The sequence below is a fragment of the Galleria mellonella genome, unplaced genomic scaffold (assembly GCF_026898425.1).
Source record: "Galleria mellonella isolate WM207_F2 unplaced genomic scaffold, CSIRO_AGI_GalMel_v1 utg35, whole genome shotgun sequence".
NCBI classification, from domain to species: Eukaryota; Metazoa; Arthropoda; class Insecta; order Lepidoptera; family Pyralidae; genus Galleria; species Galleria mellonella.
In genome coordinates this window covers 6,444,034-6,457,541 of record NW_026442082.1, presented here as the reverse complement: position 1 = coordinate 6,457,541, position 13,508 = coordinate 6,444,034, and the positions used below count along the sequence as shown (strand labels likewise).

At 35.4% G+C, this 13,508-nt stretch overlaps 1 protein-coding gene across 1 annotated transcript in view; it reads left to right on the top strand.

The window, feature by feature from the left end:
• LOC113518676 (uncharacterized) overlaps positions 1-13,508 on the top strand; it is a 58,866-nt gene that overhangs the window by 27,270 nt on the left and 18,088 nt on the right. Inside the window, exon 3 of the mRNA XM_031908393.2 lies at positions 11,065-11,267. Coding sequence (XP_031764253.1) covers positions 11,065-11,267 — 203 coding nt within the window. The remainder of the gene's footprint in view (positions 1-11,064; positions 11,268-13,508) is intronic.

The following is a 13,508-nucleotide window of genomic DNA, read 5'->3' as shown; positions in this document are numbered from 1 at the left end:
ATAAGCTTATTTTACCTAAATGCCGTCTGCACAAAATCAGTAATTCATTCTATGGTAATTGCATAAGATTTTATAATAAACTGCCGGAATCTGCATTAAATCTGACAGAGAGGCAATTCAAATCTTATATTAAACAATTTTTATGTAAGAAAGCCTATTACAGGATAGACGAATTCATAGATGACAACATATCAAGTAAATAATTAGTTTATTAGCATACAACGTTATAATTTTATTTTCTCATTGCTTTCTTGATTTAATTGATTAATTTTAGAAATATGAAAGCGTAGCGGTTTTTTGTATTAATTGCCGCATGCATTCTTATGTAAAATGTGAATACTATAACTATCAGATGGCAATTGTGAGTAGCTTTGACGTGGTCTAGTGTTTTGAGCAGTCATGCTCACTAAAATGTCCAGACTTGTGGCGGCGTGGTGGGCCGGGTCATTGGGCTCCCTAAAATATGGTCGAGCGCAGTGATGGCTGGCTCATCCGTCATACTCGTGAACGGGTGCTGCTTGTAGGGACTGGTCTGCTCTAATCACTATGACTGATTTCCTCTTATTAATTGTTTAACCAGTTGGTTATGTATTCAATATTTTTTCTTTTTGAGTATTTAATTGAATTAGTGCTAATTGGTAGTTTGTATTCACACAATTAAACTTAAAAATGTAAAATAATAATAAACTTATTTAAAAGAGCATCACGCAAGTTTCTTGCTCGTTCTTCTTGTGATGAGACAGCTTTCCGAACGAGCGGTAAATTAAAAAAAATGTAATGACTTTTCAAAAGTGCTTCAATGTAAGTTTATTTGAATAAATGATTTTCTATTCTATTCTATTCTATTCTATACTGTTTCGCCCATGATACCGCCCATGCGTTGCCATTCCTGAGTACTCAGGTGTTATTCCTCTGTACCCTGTAAATTCACGCCATATCCCACCCTGCAAACCGAAACACAGCCATGCAAACACAACTGCTTCACGGTTGAAACACGAATGGGACAGAGGTACCCAAGCAATCAACTTTTGTACAAAGTCTCCCTCTCCCTCTATATGTATAAAAGATGTAGAAAAACGAAGTATCTAGTAAATGTATGAATGTTTTGAACGATACATTTTAACATACAATAGTACGCTTATGTGGCGTGACAAATAATTAGTTGTTATTTTATTTTCCTATAATTTACAATAACAAGGTGAAATTAATAAATTCGAGATAAGACATTCTTGTTATAATTTTTAACCCACTTGGAAAAAGTTGAGATTTTCAATTCAATGTTATTTTTTGTATGTTCGTGTCACAGATACAATATTTATGGTAAATGCAATCGATATAGTTGGAGGGAAGGAATTGTCAGTAATAGAGTTTAACAGCAATATTGCTAGTAATATACTCTATCAGGTCGACCTCCACGTAGTACCCACTGGACTTTTCCCACGAACATTCAGGTTGTGGAATGAGCTCTCATGCCGAGGTTTTCCCAAGAGACTACAGCATGGGGTTCTTCAAAAGGGGGGTAAAGAGGTTTCTTCAGGGTCGGCAACGTGCGCGTAATGCCTCTGGTATTGCAGGCGTTTATAGGCTACGGTAACCATTTACCATCAGGTGGGCCGTATGCTTGTTTACCACCTCCGTGGTATAAAAAAACGTAATGGTTAATTTTTGTTGAATTCGTCACGATGGACTTACTGACCTGATTCATCTGGGGGGAGGGGATTGTTAGTAATGCGGAATACCAGTCCCATTGTTAGTAATATGCTCAACCAGGTCGACCTCCACGTATTCCTGATTTTTCATTTTCACTTATCATCTCTAACTGGTGCCCCGCTAGTGTATACCGTTAGCGCAGGCGGGGTTACCATTCCATTATCATACATTAAAAAAAGACCTGCTTCATCATCCCTCACTGGTGTCCCGCCAGATTATACTAATAGCGCAGGTGGGGTTACCATTCCATTATCACCCATAAAAAAGTCTCATTTCTAGCAATATATCACATCAGATCCACCTCCACGCGATTCCGCCTGGATCAAATTTATCATGCTGAACCATCTGACCTGCATTTATCTGACGTATCATCTCTCACGGGTGTCCCATTAGTATGTACCGACAGCGCAGGCGGGTATACGATTTCATTTTTCATAAAAAAAATTGTCAAGAAGTAAACCACTTCTGTGTACGTATCGGAATAATTTTCGTTTTTAAAGAACTCTTAAAAGAAGAAAGATTGGTTAGAACTATTTCTGCAACTCTGTTACGTGATTTCGTCGCCAATTCTGAATCGATTTGCACAATTCACTTTGCATTCAATAGGGGTTTTTTTTTATGAGGGTTCACCTAGACTTTTTTTTGGGGAAAGGGATTGTTAGCAATGGAGTTTGACAGCCCCATTGCTAGCAATATGCCTTATTAGGTCGACCTCCATGTGGTTCCCCCTGGAAACCATCGTGAATAATTCTTGTTGAATTCGTCACGATGGGCTAACTGACCTACTTCATCCTCACCTATCATCCTTCACTGGTGCCCCGCCGGTGTATACCGATAGCGCGGGTGAGGTTACCATTCCATCATCATCCATTAAAAAAAAAAACTAGACTTTTTTAACGCAATATAAAAAAAACTATTTTATCCTATAAAAAAAAAAAAAACTAAACATGATAGTCTTCGTTCTAAATTCAAACATTTACAATGTACGTACGTACGTACGTACGTAATGTTAATTTACGAAACCTAAAGAAATAATTCATTGTTTATTGGTGTGCGAGGTTATGTGCGTGTGTGCTTGAACGTTTCTGTCTATGTGTGTCTCTCTTTATGTATTTCTCTCTGTTTTTTTTTTTTACAAAGAGAAATGTAATATTAGGTTTTAGGTCACATACCTTTATACGAGACATGAATTGTATTACGAAGTAAACCGCAATTAAGTCTAGATAAGCACGAAAGTCGAACATACAGACAGACGAAATGGTTTTTATGTAACGTAGCTATATTATATCATTTGTGGTTTTATATTATCAGTGTGGTGAGGCTCTATTGTGGCGGCGCCCTTATGTGGCGAGTGAAAGTATCGGACCGGTTCGTCCAGTCCCATAGGAAACTGAATTTCGGATGGTGTCGTCTCCTTCTCTCTTGTTGAATCTCCGAGCTGTCTGACTGAGACAGAATTACTTGTGATCTTAGTGTATGGTATAGGAAATGTCAAATATACATATATATATTTGTATTGATCACTGTAATTTGCGTCTTTGATTGACAGATAACGTGCCGTTTAATCTTTTTATACTACCGACGCGATAGATGGCAAATATGGTTATACACGATTGCCCGTATGCTAAAGCTTCAACTTAGTTAGCGGGCTATGGAGAGGGCTATGCTCGGAGTCTCTTTGCGTGATAGAATCCGAAACGAGGATATCCGCAAAAGAACCAAAGTAACCGACAGGATAAGCAAGGATAAGTAAGCTGAAGTGGCAGTGGGCTGATCATATAGCTCTAAGAACTGACAACCGATGGGGAAGATAGTGGCTACCCCGTACGGACAAACGCAGTGTAGAACGACCCCCGCTAGATGGAGTGACGACTTGAAATTCATTGCAGGGAGTTAGTGGATGCAGGTGTCTCAGGACCGTTCTTTATGGCGGTCTATGGGGGAGGCCTATGTCCAACAGTGGGCGGATAATAGCTGAAATGATGTTTTTGAATTATATCGTATCGTGCGTCATACTGTACCGCTAGGGTTTACCAATTTTTTTTTAATGAATGATAATGGAATGGTAACCCCATCCGCGCTATCGGTATACACCGGCGGGGCACCAGTGAAGCATGATAGGTGAGGATGAAGTAGGTCAGTTAGCCCATCGTGAAGAATTCAACAAGAATTCTTCACGATGGTTTCCAGGTGGAACCACGTGGAGGTCGACCTAATAAGGCATATTGCTAGCAATGGGGCTGTCAAACTCCATTGCTAACAATCCCTTTCCCCCAGGGTTGCCAATTATACTGTTAAAACATTATACATTTTACTGTAGAACAAAAATAAGGTATACAAAATATTGATTTTTTTTGGGCATCAAAATGTTTAACACTATAAGTGTTAGACCTTAGACGATCACACAATTTTTTTTATTCAATCAGAGGGCGCTCAGTATAGATTAATTTATTCGTAATAAACAAATAAGCTGCTTGTTTACTTTAATTTTATTTATAACTGTGGGCAGGCATATGAAGTTTTTATAAAAGACTGTAAATTAAGAAGTCGTTTGAGCAGCTCCAAAGTGTATGTATTTAAAATTTTTAATAAATGAAATACTGTAAATTTTTCTAAAATACTGTTTAATATTCTTCTCAGATCTAAATATACTTTATTTCTTGGGGAAAAAGTTGGAAACCCTATTTTCGATGAGTTTGTACAAACAATTTACTGCAGCACATTACTATCAAGTCTCTACACTAGTTAGTAATCTACTATTAGTATTTGATAGTAACACGACTAGAGTTTTGTTTTACTATATCGGCCAATGCCACTGCTGAACGTAGGCCGACCCCATAAGGGGTTTAGCCAGTAGTTGCCACGCTTGATGGACGTGTTGGTAACCCTGATGAATTTTACAGGAATTAACTACGATCGGTTCCAGGGGGGAACCGCGTGAAGATCGACCTGATGTTAGTTCCTATTACTATCCCTTTTCACGCTGTATGGTAAATAAATAACAATATGTAAGATTGTAGACCAGATCGTCATTAAGTTATTTAATGGATTTTAATCTTCCGACAAGGATAAAAGAATTAATTAATTAATTAATTAAATCAATTAAATGTACAGTTAATTATCATATATGTATATATATATATATATATACATTTATATGTTATATACTCCTCTCCATCCAAAGGTTGCCTGGAAGAGAGAAGACGTCGTTCATTGTTTTCTCATTGTGATTATTTCTTGTAATTGTTTATATTTATAATAAGTTTACTATTGTAATCTTTTGGAGGAAACAATAAAGACTATCTATCTATATGAATCTATTTGTAAGTATAATACTATTTTCGTGTAGAAACTGCGAATTTTATATTTTACAAAATATTTGTAAGTTTTACGTACACACAGTACTTTACATAATCGACTTACGAAGCAAATTAAAGTTAAATCATGTCGTAAATAGTAAATTATCGTTAATTGTCCGAACAGTTAATTATTTTACCATACTTACGTAACGTACTTACGTATTTAAGAAAAATTTCGTAGTTTCCTCCGTAACTAAATACTAATTAAATTAATGTAAAATCAATGCAGATGAGGTTTTAAATTTCTCCATGAGTTTTTATTTCTCATGTGTACGTTACGTAATATCTTTCTCAATTTAAACCAATTTTTAAAATTCCTCTTAGTATCTATAGGGTTTACTCCGTCGTTAGTCCCATATTATATCCCATATATCCCATACAGTACACATGGGTTACACTACACACATTCACACATACTCCTGAACATTTCCACATTCATTTATTCAACTTCGTTTCTCTTAAGGGCATATATTATCAGTATCTTATAATTGCTTGTGTATTTATGTTATATTGTTGATTTTTTTTACTTTTTTCAATATTTCAATTTTTTATTTCTTTTTTAATTAATACCCGCTCACTATGTACTTTTTATTATAACATTGTGATTTGTTAATCTTTGTCGGGTGCCCACGATACAGGTTCGATAGTGTGGCGCCCATTGTATCTTGTATTTGTAACTTTGTGTTTTTGTCAAATAATAATAAATAAATAAATATTAATTTTGTTATGTTATTTATTCAGTCACTTTTCATATGACCAAATTATTTTTTTAATAGCAACGAACTTTTAAACAATGTAAATTGAAAGATTTCAAATCTAATGAATGAAAGAAAGACAGAAATTTTATTTTTCTCAAAACATCTTAAATTATTATTTATATTAGACAACTTTGATTTTATTTTTCGGGGATTTTATAGGTTAGGAAAAACGGCAGTCTTTTAAGATTATTTTGTTCTTTTTTTTTTGTTCTGTCACAACTCTTTTATTCAGGAACGTGTTTTTTTTAGAATGGTAAACAAACATACATTTTTCGTATTACTTCAAAAACTTGTGGGTTATATCAGAATTGGTAGAGCGAATCATGAAATTGGTTGACTACAGACAGGAATTACTGAAAATGCATAGGATTATTTTTGCTTATTGAATCATTTCTGATCTTTTTTTTTTTATACAACTTAGAATGGCAAACAAGCTGACGGCCCACCTGATGGAAAGTGGTAACCGTCGCCTATAGACACGAGCAGTACCATGGACATAACAGAGTATACGGTTTCGCCCATGATACTCCCCATGCGTTGCCATTCCTGAGGACTCAGGTGATATTCTTCTGTATCCTGTAAATTCATGCCATATCCATGTATGTATATCAATAATTACTAGTACCGCAATCGAGTATTCTGACACTTCCCTATGGTTGACCGGGAGAGAATGCTTCTAGCAAAAAGTCTACCAAATATATATATATGTACTAATGTATAAATAAATATAGATAGTATAAAACAAAGTCGTCTCTTTGTCTGTCTGTCCCTATGTATGCTTAGATCGTTGAAACTACACAACGGATTTGAAGCAGTTTTTTTTAATAGATAGAGTGATTCAAGAGGAAGGTTTATATGTATAATACATGCATAATATTGTAGAGGAACACTGATAATTTTAGAGATTTCTAATGTAATGTTGTAAGTAAACACTTTGCGCTCCCATTGCAAACGCTGACTAAACTCTATGAGATCGATCAAAATAATGTATTACATAAATAAAAAAATATATATTCAAAATTATTCTATAGTATATTTAGCACCCGTGCAAAGCCGGGGCGGGTTGCTAGTAAATAAATAAATAAAAGTCAAGGTACTTGCATCTATCTATTAGTAAGTACTTGTCTATTTAACAAGTTTTATTTCGTTAAAGTTTCAACTTTCGAAGGCCGTCATTACGTGTTCAAGTGGATTTTGGATTGTTTGGTTCACTCAAATATCGTAAAATTATAAGCAAATAGTTGGACATTTTCACACATTCTTATAAGGTGTATCCGTGGGTGAGGGTTTTAACACTTAAATATTAATTTTTGGGTTCAAGATAAAGATAGAAAAATTGCTAATTGTCCACGATCCCGAGCTCACGGGCGGTATCTAGCTTTTAAGTCTAAGGCAAGACTTTGCCTCCCTTTGTATGTTCTACCGCTTGTATAACGGGTTATGTTCCGAGGAATTGTTTGAAATGATCACCTTTTATTATCGCACTGCTCGCCATCGACAGGGAATCTATCCTCACACGTATACACACTGTAGTGGAACTAAACAAAATAGTTCTTATCAAATATTTAATCAGTTATTTGGTCTTCTCTTAAATAACAGCTAGTTCAGTAAAATACAAGTCGAAACAATTATCGGAAACGACAATCTAAAAAAGACTGAAGTTAAAAAAGAGCTAACTAAATGGCTTTTGGACAAACTTTTTTATTGTATTAAGGAATATCTTGAGTGTTAGGCGTGACATTTTAATTATTTTTTACCCCTATTGACATTTTTCTATTTTGTAAATTTATTGTATTGCTTGTTATATATATATATATATATATATATATATATATATATATATATATATATATATATATATAAATGACATAATGTACTATAATCTAGACTTTTAATATGTAAAGTTAAGTTAAAGAACTATAATTTTGCTTACCGGTTTTTTTTTATATAAAATGTTAAATAAATGCATGTCTACATCCTTTAAGGCAATTAAACAGGTGCCAAAATAATACCACGTGGCTTGTTATAATTTTAAACTGTTTAATGCAAACAACATTATTTCATTTCATCATACTAAGTTTATAATATTCTCGTTATATACATATATATAGACATTGTTATATTATATATATATTGGTATATTATACATAACATAACCTTCAAGAAAAGAGCATATACCCTTTTAAAAGGCCGGCAGCACACCTGCAATGCCGTTGGTGTTGTGGGTGATCATGGGCGGCGGTAGTCGCTTACCGTCAGGTGAGCCGCATGCTCGTTTGCCCCTTTGTGTTGTAAAAAAAATATTACAGAATGGTAGCTGTGTGGTCCCGGCATAGAATATACCACCCCTTTCTTTCCTATAGGTGTCGTAAGAGGCGACTAAGAAGAGCGAAGAATGGGCAGCAGCGTCTCTCTTAAAACATCACCAAAGCCTAACTGATGTTAGCAGTCCGCCTGCCAAGCGTGGCAACCACTGGCAAAAGCCCCAAGAGGGAGGCTTATGTTCACCAGTGGATAGTTAAAGGCTGATATGGTGATGATGATACGATGGTAATGGTATCTAAGAATTGATCTGATGATAGAATCAGGGAGAAATATAAGATTCCTGCTGTAGTGACGTGTAGACTTGTTTGATTCCGTTCGTACTGGCTTCATTTCTTACTCCTTCACTGTTCAAGCTATTAAACACTGGAACACACTCCCGCTTGACATAAGATCTACCATAAGCAAGCCAGCTTTTAAACACAAATTGCTCACCTATTTCTTAGAACAATCACTTTGCCTTTAAGCATCTCCTGCTGGTTACTCTGTTTGAGTCATAGATTTACTATTTGCTCTTCTATTGCAGTTGTTTTATTTAACTGTTTTATATAGTAATATTTTATGTATTTATTTATTGTATGTATACATTTATTTATTTAATATATTATGTGTATGTTTATATTATATGAATTTATCAAGTATTGCATTGCTATTTCCTCTATTTAAAATTGCACCGCCTACGTATTTCTCGGTTCGCCCAATGGTCGACTGGTAGAGAACACCGTCCGGTGTTAAGTCCGCCAAATGTACATAGAATATTACTGTACGTTTAAAGTTTAAATAAATTTATACATCTATCTATCTTGTTACTAAGCAGACAACTTTAGTATAATCTTCATTTGGTTTTCATATACAATTAATGCATACGTACGTACAAATTGTGTTCGCGTGTTTTGTTTGCCTGTCGCGGAAACCGTGGTGTGAGAATAGGGTCAAGTAAGGTCGACAGTATTAATTTGAACATCTGGAGTACACGGCGCCCGTTATGGACTAGTTTATTTTTTTAAATTTCGTTTCGTATTCTTCACTATGAGTATTATTATTGTCATTCCACCGCCTTGTCTATTTAGTGGCGTGTAATTTGCTTGTAAATTGAGGATAACACGAGAATTAAAGTAATTATTAGACTAAATTACTTTTGCATTATTTTGTCGTATTGTGCTTTAGTCTTTTGAAAGTTTTGGCCCTCATTTATTATGGTAAGTAGGTATGTAGTGATGGCTTCAGGGCATTGTATGGTGTACTTCTTCTTTTCATTTAAGAGTTCCCTCTTGTCGGTGCAACTAATTCATGTATCTTTCTCCAGCCAGCTCTATCCCAGGCCATATCTTTTATCTCCCTATACGACATGACGCCTAGTGTTTCCTTTATCTGTCCCATGTAGTTAACCCTCGGTCTTCCTCTTCCTCTTTTGCCCTCTATCTTTCCTTCTATTATGCTCTTAAAAAAATCGTCATGTCGTATAAAGTGGCCCAGCATTTTGCCTCTTCTATTCTATATTATTTCAATTAATGTTCTCTTGTATGGAGTACTATGAAGAGTTATTTCCTTTGCCTTCCTATTGCATCTTTGCGATGAAAAAGAGCGGTGACAGATAATATCGACTTACTTATTGAGCATTCGAAATTAGGATTATTTAATTCGTAATAGAAAAAGTATTACTTACACATATATTAATTACACTTGTCGTTTTCAGCGATAAGGCCACCCATTGTTTTCTCACTGTGATTATTTCTTGTAATTGTTTGAATTTACAGGGTACAGAGGAATAACACCTGAGTCCTCAGGAATGGCAACGCATGGGGGGTATCATGGGCGAAACAGTATAGTATGTTATGTCCATGGTACTGCTCATGTCTATAGGCGACGGTTACCACTTTTCATCAGGTGGGCCGTCAGCTTGTTTGCCATTCTAAGTTGTATAAAAAAAAATCTATAATCAATTTACTATTGTAATCTTTTGGAGGAAACAATAAAGAATATCTGTCTATCTATCATATTTTTTATCTAATAGTAAAAATAATTATATAATTACATCAGGTATAAAATAATAACTATATAAAAAAAATATAGAAAATAAACCATTTTAATAGGTGACAATGAAATGGTTATCCCGCCTTCGCTATCGGTATACGCTGGCGAGGCACAAGTGAGAGATGATAGGTGAGGATGAAAGCAGGTCAGTTGGCCCATCGTGACGAATTCCATTAGAATTAACCGCAATAGTTTCCAGGGGTACCGCGTCGAGGTCGACGTGAAAGGGTTTATTGCTACTCTTGGAACCTTCAGATCCCTTTAATAACAATCTTTATCTAAATGAAGGCTTAGAGGACTTAGATATAAAATCAGTAAAACTAGAGAAAAACAAACATTAAAATTAACTGGCTACGGTAACTACTTACCATCAGGTGGGCCGTATGCTTGTTTGCCATCTCAGTGGTATAAAAAAAAAAACTGGTTTCAGTTATAATAAATTATCATTCGATGTTGAAAATCATCTGTAGCCTTTAACTGGTTTTGCCAGAAGTTGCCACGCTTGGCTGGAGGTTTCGCCCTTTGATACCCCCATGCGTTGCCATTCCTGAGGACTCAGGTGTTATTCCTCTGTACCCTGTAAATTCACGCCATATCCCATCCTTCAAACCGAAACACAGCCATGCAAACACAACTGCTTCACGGTTAAAACACGAATGGGACAGAGGTACCCAAGCCAACGACTTTTGTACAAAGTCTTCCTCTGGTGGTGGTCTCTCACAAAGATTGTTTTTAAATTGTAACCTATATAGCTGTAAGTTTTATATAAAAAAAAAATAGATATTAACAACTCGCTCTTTCCCAGTGTTAATATTACGTAGCGATCTACAAAACAGAATTGTTTTATGAAGTCGATTAAAGCAGAGTAATTTTGTCCACAGATTAATATCATTGGAAGTCACACCCCGGCCTGAAGTGCAATGCGAGACGGTGGCATGGAGGCTGGTGGGCTTGCTCGGCAGCGACCAGGGGTCTGGACTCCGCGCGAGGACCGCCCGGCTGGCGGGCGCGCTGGTACACTACACGCCCGACACCAGAGACGCCATCGACGCCAGGAGGAGACAGCTCGACGCTGCTGTGCAGGGTAAGATAGTATTTTTATCTTGGAGTGGCGATGAGTCCTTGGAATGAAGACCATCGACAAGATACCAGAGAGAGACTTTGAACAAAAGTCGTTTGCTTGAGTACCTCTGTTCCATTCGTGTTTTTACCGTGAAAGAGTTGTGTTTTGCATGGCTGTGTTTCAGTTTGAAGGGTGGGATATGGTATTGAATTTACAGGGTAAAGTATCATGGGCGAAACAGTATACTCTGTTATGTCCATGGAACTGCTCGTGTCTATAGGCGACGGTTATCACTCTCCATCAGGTGGGCCGTCTGCTTGTTTGGCATTCTAAGTTGTATAAAAAAAAAGATAAGGTATAAATAAGAAAGTCAAAACATTTAAATTTGTTCATATCTATGTATCTATTGTTTGAATTCAATCATTGTCATTCAATCAGTCAATCAAGTTACACAACTCCGAAAACTAACGAGTGATATTGCTATGTCAAACTTCCGCTTGTCAATTTACATTGACTATCTTTATTGCCATGTAACAAGTTTCTAATTATGGTTATTTGAGATTAATGCTTGTAATTTAAGCTTTAAGGTCTAGATTAAATTACTGTAAATATGTGCGTGCAAAAGAAAGTTAGTTGAGATATCTGCTCGTATGAAGTATAACGACCCGTTCGCCTACTCTCCTAAACAATAGTACATTACCATAGCGTAAGAAAATAAGTTCTTTAGTCATTACTCTGTTAGATATTACTCTGTGTATCAATACAGAATAAAAGATAATTTTTTTTAGAACGTTTGTTCCGTTACGGAACAGGCTAAGGTCGGAGACCATGCTGCCTAGTGTTTAGTATGATAATTTATCTGGAATTAAAAGATAATTTTCATTCGCGCCAATTCACGCATGCAGTTTCTGTTCTTTTTTTAAACTTAAATATGTTTGAATTTAGAATTTTAATGACCTAATATCGTGTTCCTAAGATACATTATTTGTGTTATTTTAATGTCTTCAATTATTTACATAAAATTAATATAATAAAGTTATAATAAAATGTCTCTTACTGCAGTTTTGAGACGTGAAAGAAGGGTAATAAAAAACTGTTATACATTGTAATTTCCATTATTCCTTAACCCTTAAACAGTTGGCTATCTCTTGACATAAATCAAGTTTTATTAGTGGCTATTAAAATTGAATTTGTTTATATTTCACGCACTGTGTTATTATTTTATGGTAATTATTGGAGATGCGTAATTACTTCCATGGTTGGTAATTTAATTAATTACGACGTAATGTGAAGTAATTTTGCTAGTCGATTGTTTTGTTTGATAAAGTATAATAATTGAAAGTTTTTTTTATTGTTGTTTTTATGTAATAGCGTAATGTTATCTTGTAATAAGGTTTTGTTATGATTTATTTTTAAAAGTAACCTCTTGCGGTTGATAGTAAGAGACGACGTTTAGAATTTAACATAAGAAAAGCGCGTCACGTGGTCGTACGAAGACAAAGGATTATCTCTTTAAGTTCATTTTTTAAATTATTTGTATGTAAGTACGTTATACTAAGTCTATGTTTACGTCCTATTCTAATTAATATAATAAATGTGAAATAAATGAATATTTTTTTGAAACATAGTCAGTATATGTTTTTTTTTATACAACTTAGAATGGCAAACAAGCTGACGGCCCACATGATGGAAAGTGGTAACCGTCGCCTATAGACATGAGCAGTACCATGGACATAACATATGGCAGTGAATTTACAGGGTACAGCGGCAGACTTAGTTCTCAGGAATGCCAATGCATGAACGCTATCTTGGGCGAAACAATATATTCTGTTATGTCCATGATACTGCTCATGTCTGTAGGCGACGGTTATCGCTTTCCATCAGGTGGGCCGTCAGCTTGTTTGCCATTTCTAGTTGATAAAAAATGTTAAAAATAGATATAAATTCACATATTTCGTCGTAATTAGGCATGCAAAATAAAAAAGAAATAGTTATTTAAAACTTTGTAACGATGAATGGCTATTTATTACTTTTTTATGCATAAACTGCTGAGCAGATTTGAATGATATTTAGTGCATGGGTAGGGTATAAACTTAGCATATAGGATAATTTATGTATTGACTAGCTGTTGCCCGCGACTTCGTCCGCGTTTCCGTTGTTTTTCGTACAATAAATAGCCCATGTTCTTCCTCACGGTTCAGTGGTTTGGATGTAACAGACACATTTCCCTTCACTGCTCTGCTCCTATTGATCGTAGCGTGA